This window comes from Corvus cornix, chromosome 11 (genome assembly GCF_000738735.6).
Source record: "Corvus cornix cornix isolate S_Up_H32 chromosome 11, ASM73873v5, whole genome shotgun sequence".
Taxonomy (NCBI): domain Eukaryota; kingdom Metazoa; phylum Chordata; class Aves; order Passeriformes; family Corvidae; genus Corvus; species Corvus cornix.
Window position 1 is genome coordinate 1,911,627 of NC_046341.1, and position 18,264 is coordinate 1,929,890.

Genomic DNA, 18,264 nt, shown 5'->3' on the forward strand with positions numbered 1-18,264 from the left:
AATTGTGCTGTGCCAACTCTTTCCAAAGGCTTGGGAAGGGCAGCAGGGGCTGTGTGAAGCCAGCAGGGAGTTTTCCTTGGCGGCACATGCTGGGCGCTTGCCATCCCAATGGGCTCATCCCAGTGGGATCATCCTGGGCTCATCCCAATGGGCTCATCCTAATGGGATCATCCTGATGGGCTCATCCCAGTGCGCTCATCCCAGTGGGATCATCCCAGTGCGCTCATCCCAGTGGGATCATCCCAGGCTAATCCTGATGGGCTCATCCCAGTGGGATCATCCTGATGGACTCATCCTGATGGGCTCATCCCAAAGGGCTCATCCCAGTGCGCTCATCCCAGTGGGATCATTCTGGGCTCATCCCGATGGGATCATCCCGATGGGCTCATCAATTCACAGCCAGCTCCAGGCATCTCCTCGATCCCTGTTTTAGCCCTTGGGAAAGGCAGAGCAGGAAGTTCAAAGGCAGGGAAGGAAAAACTCGGCAGCTTTCTGGAATTGTGTCCCAGAAGTGCCAGCTCTCCCCGCAGGCAGCAGTGCCTTTTCCAGAGGGATGGAGGTTAGTTTGGGGCTGATCAGTCCATGCCCAGGCTGAGCTGCTTTTCCTCTCTCCAAGTGTCAGGGATCAAATACTTCCTCGGACTCCGAGTGTCTTCCCAAACCACCCCACAAAAGCTCAGTTTTTACCATTTATAGGCTTTCAATAGCAAATATTTCTTGTTTGGAGCCTGCTGGAAGTTCAGGGGGAGGTTTTATTTCTGCCTGAGTGGCGGTGGGGAAGCAGCAGCCTCCTGTGCACGTGGGGAGAGCAGAGCACACCCTGCACCCTCTGAACCAGCCCTGAAGGGACAGCAGGGCTGGAGTGATTCCACTGCAGACAGTCAAAACACTGGGGAAGTTCCATGTGGGAGGAATCAGCCCAAGGAAAACAGCCTGGGTACAACAGGGACACAAAGAAGCCTCTGTTCCACTTGGAACTCCAGAGCTGGGGTGGATCTTCCGTGCTGATAAAGGGGAGCCTTGCACATCACACCCAAGACATGAGTTCTGAGCAGCCCAGTGCTCCTTGCTGACACCAGGGGTTGTTAATACAGGAATATCTAATCTAATAATGATAATCTAATATCTAATGACCTCTGAAATCCATGCAAACTCCCTGGATTATCGTTACAAAAACCAGCACTTAATTGAGTTACAGCAGCTGCAGCAGAAACTTTCCCAAAGAGCCCATCTTCAAATTACCCAAGTTCCCCTTTTTTCCTTTATACCCTCCTGAAACAACACTTAAAGCCCCTGAAAAAGCTGCTTTTCTATGCCCAGCCTCACAGCACTGTTTTTAGCTGCCTCTCCAGCAGTGAAGACCTGCACACTTCAGCACATACTTGAACTACGTCTGGCCAAAAGGGAAAAAGCACTGAGGGATGGAAGGAGTGTGGAAAGAGATGGTCCAAGTGACCTCATACGTTCATTTTCTATTTTCTGGAGAGCCCAGGACTCACAAGTGCCTGACAGCACATCACACACATCAGTGGGGACTGACAGACTCCACTGCTGCGTTTCCAAGAATGGAAAATTTAATTCCCCCCTTGTATAATGCAAGGACAACAGGAGAAGTGTGAGGAGGGAAGAGAAAACACACCATTTCTTTTGTTTCCTCAAAATTGCTGCCTTTTTTTTTCAGTTTATTAACAGGGACTGGCCAGAAAAATAACTGAAATCAAGAGAAGTGCCCAGGAAAGAAGCAAACTCGAGGCAGCACCGAGTTCCAGCTGAAAGCAAGTGCCAGCATTGAATGCCATGGATGAGAACTGTGGTGCTGAGATAAACTCGGTGGGTTCTCCCATTATCTTCTTGCCTGGCCTCAAAAGAGGTTATCAGTGCCCTGCATGTGGCAGCATTTAATTGATTCACAAAGCAGCAGCTCTGTGGAACTGAAGCCAGACTTGTGCAGCTCTGAGGGAGACAACGTGTGAGAGCAGCAGCAGCAGCACGAGGTCCTTCCCGAGGGCGCTGGACCCACAGGAATTAAAGCTCTTCAGAGAGGAGAAAAGCCCAACAGAAATGATTTCTTTCACTTCTTGCTTTTTAAAGACGTGCTGAGCTCTCAGACTTCACTCCTGAGGAGGGGAGAGGTCAACAGCTCTGCAGCCTCTCCTCTGTTCTGCCCCTGACAACAGCCAGCACTCGTGGCCTTCCCAGCAAAGCCCGGCCCCACTTTCCTGACCCTGCCATGGGGAGCAGAGCCCTGGCAAGGCTCAGAGTCCAGGTTCTGACCAGCACAAAGCTCAGCAGGACCTGCTCCAACTCCCCTCAGCTGCCACGGGCACGATGCTGCAGAATTGGGCAAATTCTCCTCTGCTTCTACTCAATCCTTCAACCTGAAATGAAACCTCTGAGCCATCCAGAGGAGGAGAAATGTCCCACAGCATCTGACCTGAGCAACCTGGTCTAGTGCAAAGTGTCCCTGCCCATCCAGGGCATTGGGAAGGACTGATCTACATCCTTTCCAGAGCAAACAATTCCAGGGTTCTGTGATAACACCACAGGAACAGGCTGAAGTCGGTCTTTATTTCCCAAGAACTACAGCCTGTGGTATTTATCACTGGAAGAAGAAAATGTTGGCAAAAAGTATATCCAGGGACCACAGGATTAGCTCATCCATCAGACACAAACCACAGGACTCCTGTTCAGGCTACCATCGCTGGGAAGAGGAGTTATTATCCTGTATCATGAGGAAACAGCAGATGGGTTCAACAGCTCAGGGATCCTCAGGAAATTCCTGCGTTGAGCAGTGCCACTGTCCTGTTCCTCCAGACTATCCATGGCTGATCCCTGTCTGTCAAGGGGAGGGATTGAAACAACAGTTACTGATATCCTAATCACAGAAATCCATCAGCTTCTGGTGCTGATGAAATGTTAAAGACACGGGACAAAATGCCAATTTGGATCATTTTCCTTGAGGCTCTCCAGCATCTCCAGACGGAATCCAAGGTCTGGATGCACATCCACAACTGCTGACGTTCAGGATTGCAGCACGTAGGTGTCACACTTTTAAACCATGGGATGTTATTAAATACTCTAACAGCCAGTGACTTGTGGGACATTCAGAAATGAGACACGAGAAGCCCAAAATTATAAACAGGAAATGAAAGGAAGACAAAGAAAATGCAAAAAAACGGTACAAATATTAGGAAGGAAATGAGGAACAAGGAAAAATTGGTGGAGTTAATAAAAATGCAGTAATAAAAAAGGCTTTTGGAGGTGGAAAAGTAAAAGAATAGAAAATACTGATGACATTTTATATTTTCAGTGCAAACTGCAATGTTTGTTTAGAGCACCTGAAGGGAGACAGAGGATGGAGAGAAATGATTTACAAGGGCCTGGAGTGCCAGGACACAGGGAATGGCTTCCCAGTGCCAGAGGGCAGGGATGGATGGGATATTGGGAGGACTCCTTCCCTCTGAGGGTGGTGAGGCCCTGGCACAGGGTGCCCAGAGCAGCTGTGGCTGCCCCTGGATCCCTGGCAGTGCCCAAGGCCAGGCTGGACACTGGGGCTTGGAGCAGCCTGGGGGAATGGAAGGTGTCCCTGCCCATGGCAGGAGGTGGGACTGGATCTTCAAGGTCCTTCCAACCCAAACCATTCCAGAATTCCATGACAAACATCCCATAAACCAGCACCAGCCTGGAGTGCCTCACAACACAGATCCTCTGGTGAGAAACAGAGCTCAGTCCATCCATGAGAACTTCCTGCCCTTCCTCCGGTATTTCCAAGCAGGACAATCCTCGAGGAGGACAGAAATGTGACAGGTTTGCTGTTTATCCTGTGTTGTTATTAAGCTCAAACTCGTCGTTAAGAGCTGGAGCAGCAGTGCTGAGCTCCCCACACGTTTTCCACGACACCGGCGGCGGCTTCAACCGGCCCAACCTGCCTGGGCCTCAGGTGTGTGCACCAACATTTCTATTTCTGTTTCTCTCTCCATACATAAACTCATCTCACTGACATCAATTCCACAGCCAAATGTGTTTCCTATTAAGCAGCCGTGTGTGGGCTGCAGCCCCAGCACTGGTGTGTGGATTTTTGGGAAGCAGAGCCAGTGTTTAATTCCATTTGGCCTCTGCTGAGGACACAACTCCTTTCAGAGTGTATTAACATCTCTTTCAACTCCTGCAGTAGGAACAGTGCTCCCATCCCTCCTGGAAGCAATGTTTTATATAACAGCAACACCAAGCTTTGATGAGGGATTTCTTTCTGTGCTGTGTTTTCGTGTCTTAAAAAGGGAAGTTATTTGGCATTTGAAGCAGAAAATGCACCATTCAGAGTTAAAAATCCAATTTGATCATTAGCTATCCCCAGCTAACACTTTGTTTTGTGGTATTTCAAAGACAGGGGTGTATTCTGGATGAAATTGAAAGGAAAAATGGGAAAATTCACACTATGAAATAGTCTTGGAAGCAGATGGGAAAATTCACCAACATTTTTCACCAAGGTTTCCTCCCCTCTGTGAGCACGGGAGGGTTTGGGTGGGGGATTTATGTTTTTGAGGGGTTTTTTTTCAGCAACGATCCTGTCCCTAACACGAGAGTTATTTCCATGTGCATAAATAATTCCCTGAGCAACAGATGCTGTCTGGAGCCAAAACAGGAATTTTGGGGTCCAATAACACAAGGTTCCCCTTAATGCATTCATGAATCTGGATCTCCTTCCTCCACCCGAGCACAAATTCTGCATTAAATTTGGAGGTTCTGCTCTTCCATCCTCTTGGAATAATTAACCAGAATTAAAATTAAAATTAACCAGAACTGACAAATAAGTGGAAAAATGATTGGTGAGAGTCTGCAAAAAGCCACGGGCAGAGCAAGAGGCTTGCAGAGAAATGATACACAAAGTTACACACAACAATATGTATAAAATAGATACAAAAAAATATTCTAAATAACTAATGTTCTTTTGCTTTCATTTAATTACTTAGATTGTAATTCATTAATTCATTTAATTACTTAGAATAAGGGCTACTGATAAATATTCTTCTCTGAGCTTCAGAACTGCCCTCTCCCTTTTTTCCACGGAAAATCATCTTTTCTATTACACCGTTTCTTGTAACTGCAAAATTCTGATTTTGGGAATCTGGTATTTTCCAACTCGCTCGTGGAAATTGCTGTAAAATCTCCAAAGAGCTAAACCTGTATTTTCTGCTAGGCACAGAAAATTACAGCTGAGGATGTTCTTGTATCGGATTTCACCAGCAAACGTCTCCATTTTTAGCAGGGCTGAGGTAATGAGCTATTTAATGACAGAGATTGTGTTTAAGTCATTCTGGTTTTTTGCCCAAAAACTCTCCTCAATACCACTGCCACCCCACAAGCAAATTCCTACCCCAAGTGAAACTTTAGACTTGCAAAGATAAACTTTCCTCTCCTCTTGTGGTAAACCTTTTGCAGAGCATCAAGAATTTTTAATAAGCACACATCTCTTCATTTTCTATACTTTCTGCATATTATATAAAATACTTTCTCTATTAAACACAGATTTGCTTGGTGGTTTTCTTGCAGAAGAAAGAAAAAAAAGGATGGAATATCTTTCCACTGACAAACTGCAAGAAACTTGAAACGAAAGGAGAAATAAAATCCTTTTTATTTCCTTGGGCTCCTCTGGCTGTGATTGGCACAGGCCAGGCTGATGACATTGGATTCTTCATTTCTGTTTGAATTAAGGCATCAAAGCAGGAGCAAATCCCACTGTTGGGACCAGCACTGAGGGGTTCCCATGCCAGGGAAACTCGGGTTCGGGTTGATTTGCTGGGACAACACTTCATGGATGAAAACCAGATGTGTGTGGACTGGGAAAGGGGATATGGGATGGCAGGGCTCTTCCCAGTCAGGGAATGCGGGGATGGAATCATGGCACACGTGAACTCAGCGGGAGTTTTGCCACTGAGCTGAGCATGGGCACCATCCCATCCTCGAGAGCTGAGTCCTCCACATTCCTCACCAGGCTGCTGGAATCCAATTCCACTCCCACTTAATTACTCCCAGTGATGACATATGAGGTTATTAAGTGAAATCATCATTTCTGGAGCACTGTTCTTGCTGTTAAATTTGCTGCTCCATCAACTTTTCGTGTGTTTTCTTCACTGGTTGTCACAGGATTCTCTGTCCTTGCTGGTAGCAAATCTCAAGAAGCATCAACATTTCACTACCCAAACCAGTCACCTCTGGCCAGATCCACACAGGGTCTCTTTTTGCCAGAAATCCCCGGTTTTTTATGGCCTGGCTCCCAAAAGAAAGCAACACAGCAGCCAACGTTAGGAAGGAATGAAGTTGTTTCAGATACCTGGATCCCAAACCGTGCTCATGCCATCAAGTCAGACACTGACTGCTGCTCATGATCCCCTGCTCTCACATCTGTGCCATTCCAGACCTTCTCCGGCTGCAGGGATCACTTCCATAATCCGATTTCGTCACGGTCAGAATGCCTCACAGCAATGACATAATCCCCAGCTTGAGCCCTTGGTCACATGGACACATTCCTTCCCCATGCTCACACTGGCAAACATCTCATCTTCCTCCACAACCAGTCACAAACTGACCCATGTGATTTGTGCTCTCACATTTAAGGGAAGGGGAAAGAACTACCTGGGAACTGCTTTAACACTGGAGCAAGATCCATTTCTTAGTGTTTCTAAAAGCTCCCAACGAAAATCCCTGTTTTAAAAAAGCACAGGAACAGCATCAGTGATGCTGATGAGATCAGCAGACAAAAAGGCTTTGGAGAGCAGCATTAATTTGAATTACCATCTCTCTTAAAAACACATATTTAATGTACTTGTAAAAGAAGCCTGAGGTCCTCTGCTTCAGGTAAATAATGAAGCAAAAATTGCCCTAATGCAGCCACCTGAGTGGGTCAGATTTGGTTTCCAATTTCCCCAAAATAGCCTGAAAACCACTGGAAACAACAGCAGGTCAACAGGATGTTTCCTGCCACCATCAAACACCGTTCACACACTCCCTTCCCTGTAACTACCACACAGCCAGTTCCTCAAACACCACCCCAAATATTCCCTTGCTGACACGTTCTTTTAAGCCTTACCTGGCATTTCAAATTGCCAATTCCATACAAAACTCACCAGGAGAACAAACTATTCCTGCTGCAGGTCCACTGGTGACCTACACAAAATGTGACTATAAAGAATCTTAGAGCAACAAGAGACCTCCTGGTTTATTAGAATCCAGTTCAAGGATCACTCCTGGCCCTGCACAGACACCCCCAACAATCCCGGCCGGTCCCTGGGAGTGCTGTCCAAACGCTCCTGGAGCTCTGGGCTGTGCCCATTCCCTGATTCCAGTGCTCAACCACCACCTGGCAGAAGAACCTTCTCCCAAAATCCTGGTTATCCTAATTTCCTGGAAATAAAGCACAGGGAACAGACTTGGCTGTCCTCAATGTGCTCCCTAGAAGTCGCCACACCAGAACACGATGCACATGTCCAGATTCCTCTTTTCATTTCAAACCAGTGGCTGTGCCTTTGTTCCACATTTGATTCCTTTTAAATGAACAAATATTGTGCCTTTAACACAGGTAATATCAGTTCAGAGCTCCCTAACAGCTTAAATCATCCAAAGACTCGTGCACATGGAGCAGACAGAAATCCATCAGCACCCTGTGCATTCCTGCTGTGAATCCACAGATTTTATGATCCTGACATTGCCAACTTTTTCCATCACAATCTGAGCAAACCTTTTGAAAAAAGAGACGTAAATGGGAAGTCAGAAACGAAGGTTCAGGACTGTGCTGGTCTGAGCACCTGAACAGCATCAAAATTTGTGTTACTTATTATTTCTACAATATTTACTGCGCTCACAGATGGCGGTTGCAAAGAAGTCAGAACTCAGAATAAAAGGCTGAGGAATTTCTGGTGAATACCCACCAAGTGAAGCAAACCAGCCCATTAGGATTTCTTCCTAAAAATCCTAAACCTCCTTCACAAGCAGAAGCCAACAGAACATCTCCACACACATCAAACACTCTTCAAATACCATTTCCCGCATCGCTTTCTGCCTTATCCGCGCCCTCCCAACTCCCACGCTTCACTCACAGCGAATCCCGTAGATCATGAGAGGATCCAGCTGCTTCTTGCCGTGCTTCCCCTGGCCCGAGAGGTTGGAGATGGCCTGGATCTCCCTGTGGAAGAGGTAATCCAGCAGGGTCAGGGCCATCTTCTCGGCCGTGCGGCAGTTGGTGCTGATGTGCAGCATGTCCGCAGGCGTGATGGGGCAGCGCACCCGCATCTCGGGGTTGTTCTCGTCGCCCAGCCACGTCCCGTTGGGGTAATCCTCTGAAACACAGATTGGGACAGCCTGAGCAGAGAGGCAGGCTCAGGAGACAGCCAGCATTCCTGAAGTTTGCATGGATCTCCCTCAGTTTGCTTCCCAGCTGAGCACAGCGGGCTCGCGACGTCGGCTACTGAGAGAAAGAAACCCAAATTCACCCCAACAGTGACCAAAAATTATTGTCATTCACGTTCTGGCCGACACAGGAACTGGTGCAGCCAGTCCAGATGGCCAACTTGCCCTCAGAGATCTCTATTATTAAGAAACCACTCCAGGCCCAGTGTTCTCATCCCCTAAAAATGAACATTACTGCACCTCTGGGATATTCTCAAAGCACAGCAAATTTGAAGCAGCCAATAGCTTTGAACCTTATTATTCCCCAACCCCAAACCCATGAGATTAAAACAAGGCTAAGCAAGATTACAGAGTTAAGAAATGATAATCAATAGTGAACAGGAACTTGTTTAATCATTTAAAAGGAGTACATCAAGCAATGAGAATCATTTAGGATGCAGCCAGAGATCCCAATCAGAATTTGGGGTTATTCCTTATATTTACTGGCTGCATTATTTTCTAGATAACACTTTACCAAGGACCAGACCCAGCAGAAAGATAATTAATCAATCACTAATCATCTTCCTTCTTATTCAAATATAAGATCATCAGCAGCACAGCTATACCCACCTACACACACACACAATATATTAAGAAGCTTTTTTCTTTCTTTCCAGTTTGTCAGATTGTCAGGGGGAAAAAATGAATACTAAGGATCTAATGAAATAAATAAATTAAATTCAAAGGAATACTAGGCCCTCACTTCAATTAACCTGTGCAGGCAATGCCAAAAGTAGTGGATTCAAGACTAACCAGAAACTGGAACAGAGCTCAGGACCAATCCCCACTCAAGTGGAGGATGGAACACAGGGCTGGCTGAGGATGAGACTCCCATTCCAGACACAAACCAAACTTCCAGAATTCCTCACACTGCTAATAGGAGCTGGGCAGAAAGCACTCCAGCAGTATTTCAGTGTCCACTGACACGGACCATTTGGATTTGATTTCCATGTTTGCTCAGCTTTGTGGAGTAAAACAAGGTTTTCTGACTCAGGGGTCGCTTAGCCCTTCCATGGAGAGCTTTACAGTCATTTATCGTGAACAACATCCAATTACAGGACTTTTCTTTCATTAGATGACCTTAAAGGAGACCTCTGTGGTATAGACAAAGTCACCAGTTCCTGCTTTCCATAACCCTTGCAGTCCCCAAAGAAGGTGACAGAGTTCAGGCCAAGCAGCATCTCCTTTTCACACCGAGCAGGACCCAGAGCAAGCACCATCTGGATTTCCAAATCCTGCACTGGGGTTTATCACTCTACAAGCCAGAAGTACTCAATAAAATATAACATAAAAGCAGCTCAAAACACTCCAAACTGCTTTTCCACCACGACCTTTGGGTTGAGTCACCCCACATGTCAGGGGCGAGTTTATAGAGATGAATAACGACAGGATGAGGCAAACGTTGGATTGTGCAATCCTGATTTATCACTGCAACAGCATTTTATCAGCTGCAACAGAGCCACACACACAACCAGACAATGGTTTGGGCTGGAAGGGACCTTAAAACTCATCTCCTCCCACCCCTGCCATGGGCAGGGACATCTTCACTGCCCCAGGCTGCTCCAAGCCCCAATGTCCAGCCTGGCCTTGGGCACTGCCAGGGATCCAGGGGCAGCCACAGCTGCTCTGGGAATGCCACCCTGTGCCAGGGCCTGCCCACCCTCCCAGGGAGGAATTTCTGTCTTATATTTAGTAAATTGCAAGAAAAAATATTTATTATTGCTGTATGTAGCAATTCATCCCTCAAGCTTTTTTCTGCTGAGATCAGAACTTCATGCCCTGTCCTGAATATATTTTTTATACACTTGCAAATTGTTTATATATATTTTTTTCTTTAATTTGATCCTTTCCTTTTTATCCCAAGCCAGGACAGGTCACACTGGCTGCTTTCTGCTCCCAGTACCAGGTGCCATCTGAAAAATAAAGTGGTTTGGATGAATTGTGCCTTGTTTTGCATGCCACTGTGTCTGGCCTCACCACAAGTCTGGTTACCATTATCAGGGAAAACAACAGGCTGTTCCTCAAGATAAATGGACTGGGTTAGAAAACTTTGGGCAGATGTGGCGAAGCAAAAACATCTCTGGATCAATGTGTACGTTTTTCAAAGAAATTCTAGGAAGCCTGAATAAATTATCCTCCAGCCTATCACAGCCTTACTTCCCTAAAGCTCACAGGATTGCTGCTGGATATAGGAATTTTTCTTCCTTATGGAACACCTTTTGCCTGCAGACTTTTTTAACAAACGTTGCTAACCTACATGAACCAAAGATTTTGTTCAATTTGCAAAATCCTCTCTTTTTTTCTGCTGGCACAGAGTCCAGAACATACTGTTTTTACCACATGCAACTGTTCTTTTATTGCTCCCAGCCTGGAAAAAAAGACATTATCTTGTTATTCTGACCTATGACCACAATCCCCCCACTAAATTATCTCTTGCATTTTCCTCCTGCTTTCAAAGTTTCAACAGAAAGGGAATTTATTTTATAACCATTTTGCATTAAGCATGACTGAAGTTAACCATGAATCCACTGCCTCACTGCAGTGAGGGCACAAAAGCTGAATTATTCCTTATTTGATATCAAAATCATTCCTGCCAGGCTGCCAACACATCTGGTACTTTGCAGGGAGCAAACACAGGACTGGCACCCAAAAATCTGGTGAAAAGAGGAAATCCAGGGCCAGTTCTGGGTGAGGCACAAATGCCCCGAGCTCTGGTGTGGTGTGGAGGAGAGAGACTGGATAAGGAAGGAGAAATCAGGTTGGGAATTGGATGGAAATTCTCTCTGAACAATTAAATACATAAACACTATTGACTAAATAGGGATCACTGGAGGCTCCCAGCACTCAGACACCCTCTAAGGCATTTGGAATGGTTCTTTGGGTGCAGCAGCAGGCTTTATAGGTGGTATCTGGATGGAATCTGGGGGAGGTGGGTTATTTAGTGCATCCACTGTAAGAGCCAGACTCCAACCCCACCAGCACTGCACAGCCACAGCCACCTGCTGCTGTTCCTTAAAGACTTCCCAAAAAATCCATAAATCTGAGCTGGGGAGGAAGAGCAGAGTCAAGGAACACATTTCCCTTAAGCTCAGTGAAGCACAACTGCACACACTCAGCTGCAGCTCAGTTCATCACACGCTTTCTCATTTTGCCCTATTTTTCTGTCCTTAATCACCTGAGGAAGAACTTCATTCCCTGGAGGGCGGCAGAGGCCTGGAGCAGCTGCCCAGGGAAGGCGTGGGGTCTCCCTGTCTGGAGACATCCCAAACCCACCTGGATGGGTCCCTGTGCCACCTGCTCCAGGTGCCCCTGCCTTGGCCTGGATGATCTCCAGAGCTCCCTTCCAATCCCAGCCATTCTGTGATCCTGGGAATCTTCCTGAGGACCCTGCTGCCCTTTGAGAGGAGAGGTGCTTCCTTGCCTTTTTTTTGCACCAAATATTAGATCACAGAAGTGGCTCTTGATCATTTCTACTTCCAGTGCAGAAAGTCCTGGCAGCTTTATCAGATTCCCTCTGTGCCCTCACAGCCTCCTTTCCATGCCACACTAATTTCTACTTCCTCTTTAATGTTCTTTATTCAACCTCACAAAATTTGCCTGTATCTCCATTCTACTGAACCCAGTTTGCTTTCCAGTGCTGCTTTTGACCCTTTTTCACTGCATTTAAGTGCATTTATCTTTCAGCACAGCTGATCCTCCATCCCCCCCTGCATGGGGACATGCCAGGGGCTGCCACGCAAACGAGGACTTCTCTGGGAACAGGAGGAGCCAGCCTGGGGTCAGCAGCAAGAAAAGCCCTGTCAAGAGAACAAAAACCAGACAGGGGCTGCTCTGGACGTGCTCTCCCACCCAGGGAAGTGACAGCCACTGAGCTGTTACGTTTGTCCATGGGGATATGCTGCCCTGGTCTGACATGGGAGCCTAAAAGCAAAGGGCGGCTCTGCTCTCTCCCTAGGAGCTGTCAGTCATTCCTTTAAAACTAGGGACAACAAAAGGAAACACCTGCCCACAGAAACACTTGAATTAACACATTCCATCACTCCAAGAAGCTGTGTTTATTTTACTCTCTAGGCTAGGTGCAAAGTTGGCAGTGGCAGCAAAAGGCTGGTGGGTGCAGAGAGGCAGAAAGATGAATTAATCTTTAAAAAATTCAAATAAACCCCCAAAAAATAAATCCTAACCTACAAAAATAAACCTCCATTTCTAGAGAAATTAAGTAATATTTTGGCTGATGTATAGAAGATTCAACATCAGCATCATGTGGGGGGTTGGAACGAGATGAGCTTCAAGGTCCCTTCCAAGCCAAACCATTCCATGATACTGTGATCTTTTAAATGAGCTCCTGGCAATTAGCAAGAGTTCACAGGGGCTGTGATTAATTGGCAGAGACTCCAGAGCACTGACTTAATTAATTAGAAATCATTAATTCTGTGGAAGGGAGGGACAAGCAGACTGTAAATTCAGCTCCAGATGCAGCAGTGGCATTGAAAGCTGTGCTAAAAGAAAGGTTAAAGAGCTTTAAAGTGCCGTTCCCCAAAACCTCCTCCCAGCACAAAATGCAGATCAGACACTGGGAATTCTGGAAAAGGAGCAACACATGGCCTGGACACAGATATGGAGATTTTCACCTGACTGTTCTTCTGTGGGGGGAAAGAAAGGTTTCGTTTCCTTGTGAATATCAAAGAAAAATCACAGAATCACGGAATGGTTTGGGTTGGAAAGGACATTGGAGATGATCCAATTCCAATCCCAACACCTTCCACCAGCCCAGGTTGCTCCAAGCCCCATCCAACCTGGCCTTGGACACTTCCAGGGATCATGGGGCAGCCACAGCTGCTCTGGGAAATCCATTCCAGGATGGATTCCCTGCCCTATCTCAGTTCAAATCCAGAAGAATCTGGTGCTCCAGGTAAATATTCCATAGCACACAAAGGCTGTGGCTGATGGAGACACAATCCCAGCTCACTCCCAGGACCCTGTGGATCCAGGAGCAGGAGATAGTCTGGAAACAGCCCCTGCACTCACAGGTTCTTCAGGCTCAGCACAACATCACTGAGGTCACTTGTTTGTCAAGAATAAGCCTCAGTTTTGGTTAAATCCAAGGGAGATTCCCCTATTTTATGACTCATGGAAGGATGCGATCAGATTAAATGTTCAGATAAAAAAAGATCCAAATAAAATTCAGAAAATTAAAAGCCATGGACTCAGAGGGCTTTTTAAAACCTTGGAAAATGTGTTTCATGTCAGAAAATCAGATTTCTAGTTTGGATTTTGCCCTTTTTTTTGTTTAAAGCCTCGTTGTATTATTTGGGTGGAGGTGAGCCAGTGTTAACTCCAAATATCACTGTGGCAGACACCTGCAAGAGACTCTTGTTCATCTGCTGGCTCCCAATAATTGAAAAAAAACCCCATAGCAATTCAATTTTTATAATTTTCTTTGGCTTTACCAAGTCCTGAAGCCTCATCAGTGTCTTCACATCAGCTCCACATCATTTTGTTTTAGGGGACAAAAGGTTCACTCCTGCTCTGCTCCAGCTCCTTCTCACTGTGCCTGTCTGAGGAGCTTGGCAGGAAAGTGCTGCAAGGGCTCATCCCACGTGTGAGATCTGATCCTGCCCTGGACTGGAAAATCCTGTGGACAGATAAGTCTGGGCCACGTACAGAGAGCTGCTTGGATTCCCATTTGGAAAGCAAATCCTAAGTGCTGTTTAATGCTGCCATTATCAAATGACTGCTTCAGATGCCAAGTTGAAGAGACAAAATGTGACTGAGGAGTTTTCTCTGGAAAAAATATCAGTCATCCTTTAATTAGCACACAGGGCAGAGCAGTCTGCCCTTATCTGCTCAAAAAATACATGTTTACATTCCCAACTTGAGATTCTCTGCATCAGAAACTGGAGGGACAGGACAAGGAATGGTTTCAAACTAACAGAGGGCAGGGTTGGATGGGATATTGGGAAGGAATTCTTCCCTGGGAGGGTGGTGAGGCCCTGGCACAGGGTGCCCAGAGCAGCTGTGGCTGCCCCTGGATCCCTCCAGTGCCCAAGGCCAGGCTGGACATTGGGGCTTGGAGCAGCCTGGGATGGTGGAAGGTGTCAGGGTTGGAACTGGATGGGCTTTAAGGTCCCTTCCCACCCAAACCATTCCAGGATTCAGTATCTTCAGAGCTATGAAGGCCTAAAGAATTGATTCACAAAAGAAGTTCTGTGCAAGAAGGACACTAAAGACCATCTGCAGCATTTTAGGGTGGGGAAATCCAATTCAGAATCTTCAGAACTCTATAAATGCACAAGAACTCTGGAAAGCACAGGAAAATAGTCTCAAAATAACTGCACAGACCAAGCTTTTCCTTCTCTTACCGCCCTGAAGGTGTAAGTGCAGTGTGTGAAAACTGAAGAGGAAAATTGGGCCATCACATCCAGCCCATGCAGCCATTAGAAAATAAACCATTATAAAACAAACCATTATAAAATAAACCATTATAAAAATAAACTTCCTCATGTTTAGTGTATAAAACTTAATGGCTCTCCCACTCCAAAGCTGTATCAGTGAAACTAAAAAAGCTCTTCCTGTGCTCTTTGTTCTGCACAAGACACTGAACTGTACAAAGCTCATTGGTTTTAAGGCTAATTAGAATGTTCACAATTAAATAAAATGCACTGCTGTGTTTGAAGTGAGAAGATGCTGCACTCCAAAACTCACAATAAGAACACATTCATGCCAAAATTAACTGGACTTTAAAAAAACACATGGAATGAAGTCACAGTGATCAGTCGGCAAAACACCCAGCCTTGTTCTACACCATTACTGGAACTGGGCTCAGTGCTCCTGTACAATTATTTTTCAAGGATAGAAAGGCAATAACACTAATTTTTAAATTATCATGATTACATGAAAGCAGCCCAGCAGAGAGCAAACAGTGCCTCCACAGAAATCCATTCCCTAAATCCTGAAAACATCCACAGCTCAGTGCCACAAAGTCAGATAAATCCAACTATAAACACAGCTTAGTTTTGCTTTCCAGAGCCAGGATGACAGATTGGAGCTGTGCTGAACACCTGGTGTGTGGTCTCAGTCCTGGGCTGGCTTCTTCATCCTCAACCCTGCAGGTTTTACCTCTGCACCCCTCAGAGTCACCTGGAATTCTGTCCCAGCTGATGAAAGCCAAGGGCTGCTGTGACTTTGCCTCTCCCAGCACACCAGCCCTGTTATTCTCCATCTCTTCCTTTATTAATAATTGAATTTGTGCCATCCTGCAGGTGAAGTCACTTAGCAATTCCCTCCCGTGCAAGGGCAAGGGCAGGTGGAGGGGGCATCACTGATCTGATCCTCAAAGCATTCATCAATCTCAGAGATTTTTAATGGATGACTGTTCCAAAGGTCTGAGGGAAATCAGATCCGCAGACATTAATGGATTAGGCGTTTCTTCAGAATTTACATGCACAGCAGTGGGTAAAACATCATGTTTGTCATGCAAAGCTGTGCCAGACCAAGGCAGAAAGGGAATTATACAGCAAACATCCTCCTGATGTTGGCAGCTTTGCTCCTGGCACAGCTGACAGAGCAGTGAGAATTCTGGAATCACTGAGGTTGGAAAAGAGCTCCAGATCAGAGTCCACCCTGTGCCCACTTCCCACCCTGTCCCCAGCCCAGAGCACTCAGTGCCACCTCCAGCCCTTCCTGGGACACCTCCAGGGATGGCCACTCCAAACCTCCCTGGGCACTTCCAAGGCCTGAGCTCCCTTTCCATGGGGAAATTCCTGCTGCTGTCCACCCTGAGCCTCCCCTGGCCCAGCCTGAGGCCGTTCCCTCTCCTCCTGTCCCTGTTCCCTGGGAGCAGAGCCCGACCCCCCCGGCTGCCCCCTCCTGTCAGGGACTTGTGCAGAGCCACAAGGTCCCCCCTGAGCCCCCTTTGCTCCAGGCTGAGCCCCTTTCCCAGCTCCCTCAGCCTCTCCTCGTGCTCCAGACCCTTCCCCAGCTCCGTTCCCTTCCCTGGACGCGCTCCAGCCCCTCAGTGTCTGTCTTGGAGGAGCTCAAATCTGACCCCAGAACTCCAGATGTGGCCTCAGCCGTGCCCAGCACAGGGAACAATCCCCTCCCAAGTCCTGCTGGCTACACTATTTCTGATACAGGAACATTAACAGACTCCACAAAAAGTACATTTGATATTTAATTTCACAGTCTCAGCCTGCTGTAATTCCCCAGTGACCCCAGAAGAAATAAATACCCTTGGAAACAACCCCAAACAAACAGGACAGAACCCAAAATCTCTTTCTAATAACTCCTATGTTGCATGAACGTCTACAAAAATCGAAGAATCCTGGGTTCAGATACCTTCAAAAATATTTTCAGGAGGCAAAGCAAGCAAATAATTCAAAAATCCTCACTCCTGCCTGATCACTGCCTAAAAACTCCAGCTTAGACCCACGACACGAGGCAGGAATTTTCCAGGTGTCCCTCAGATCATTCCCTCCCCACATTTATTCTCCTCCCGGCGATCCCCGCGTACCTTCGGAGTTGAGGGTGATGAGGGTGACGTTGTTGCCGATGCTCTGGCTGCCCACCTGGCCACTGTTGGACACCGAGTCGCTGGCCTCGGAGCCGCTCTCGCCGTCCTCGTTGTGGCTGTCGTCGTGGCCGGGCACCTTCACCACGATGGTGTTCTGCCGGCGCCCGGGCACCGCGCTGCGGGCAAGGAACGGAGGTGACCTCGGGGAAACAACCCCTCAAGCAGGAATGCAAGCATGGAATATCCAAATTCCAGGCTTAGCGAGTTCAACTCGTGGCCCTGCACGTTGTTAGGAGGGAATTAAAAGCGCTAATCCATAAAACAAATGTGTTCTATAAAATCAGCTCCTTTAAACCATTCTGGTCCTGTGTAACTCGGAGCTATCCAGCAAAATAAAAACAGCAGAAGGAAAAAAACATCTTAGGTATCATTCCTACACGTGCCTCAATGGAAAAGTCTAGGCCCTGTGTGCAAAACAGAAGAAATATTGAAGTAATTTATGAAAGCATTTTAATTAAGGCCATTTTTTACCCAGAACTCGGAGTACCACTTGCTTAAAATTTGCTTTAGATAGTCCAAGTTTTCCTTGAACTGCACATTCAGCTGGTTAAATACAGGATTTTGGTGTGTGCCCATGGGATTGTGCATCCATGGAAAAATCCACAGCTAGGGCAAAGCCTTCCTTAAATCCCAGCTCCTCCAGGATGTTCTCTCCCATCACAAGGGAAGCAAGAGAAACAATCCAAGCCCAGGTTCAATGTTTCCCCTCATTGTTACCTCGAGCATTCCTCGTTGTTCCCATCAAATTGCCTTTGAAACTGGACCTGCCCAAGGAGGGAATGAAGGGAGGATTCCAGGGAATGCTACTAACTTGCTGAGGATGTTCTCCAGGGAATCCGCTGCTCTGCTCAGCGGCTCCTCCTGCCCCACCATCTTGGCCACGATGGAATTCTGCCGGTCGTTGTTGAGGATCACTGTGGTCTGAGGGACAACACTGCAAAAAAAATCACAGAGGGAATGGAAATGTAAAGGAGAAAAGCTGATAAATAATCCATGAAGAGGTTTCTGGTTTAAATAATCCGGGGAGGCCTCTAGGCCTCACTCCCTCTCCCGACATCGCGGGCGCGGATCAAGCGCTGACGCCGGCAATCCATCGAGTTTGACACCTGCACCGCCTCGAGTGCTCCAGCTTTTTGAGAGGATGGATGGCTCCAATGGAATTATATAAAGGTCCATGACCCCTGGGGAAGCAATAAGGAATTCATCAATTCAGGACACACAGGGGGAAGTCTGTAAATCACAGCTGCACCAAA

General features: G+C 46.8%; 1 protein-coding gene across 2 annotated transcripts in view; it reads right to left on the minus strand.

The window, feature by feature from the left end:
- Positions 1-18,264, minus strand: part of LOC104691848 (BTG3 associated nuclear protein) — a 114,959-nt gene that overhangs the window by 70,634 nt on the left and 26,061 nt on the right. For both annotated transcript variants that reach the window (XM_039558453.1, XM_039558452.1), the window contains exons 5-7: positions 17,823-17,945; positions 16,952-17,127; positions 8,094-8,333 (exon numbers count right to left, since the gene is read on the minus strand). In XM_039558453.1, coding sequence (XP_039414387.1) covers positions 8,094-8,333; positions 16,952-17,127; positions 17,823-17,945 — 539 coding nt within the window. The remainder of the gene's footprint in view (positions 1-8,093; positions 8,334-16,951; positions 17,128-17,822; positions 17,946-18,264) is intronic.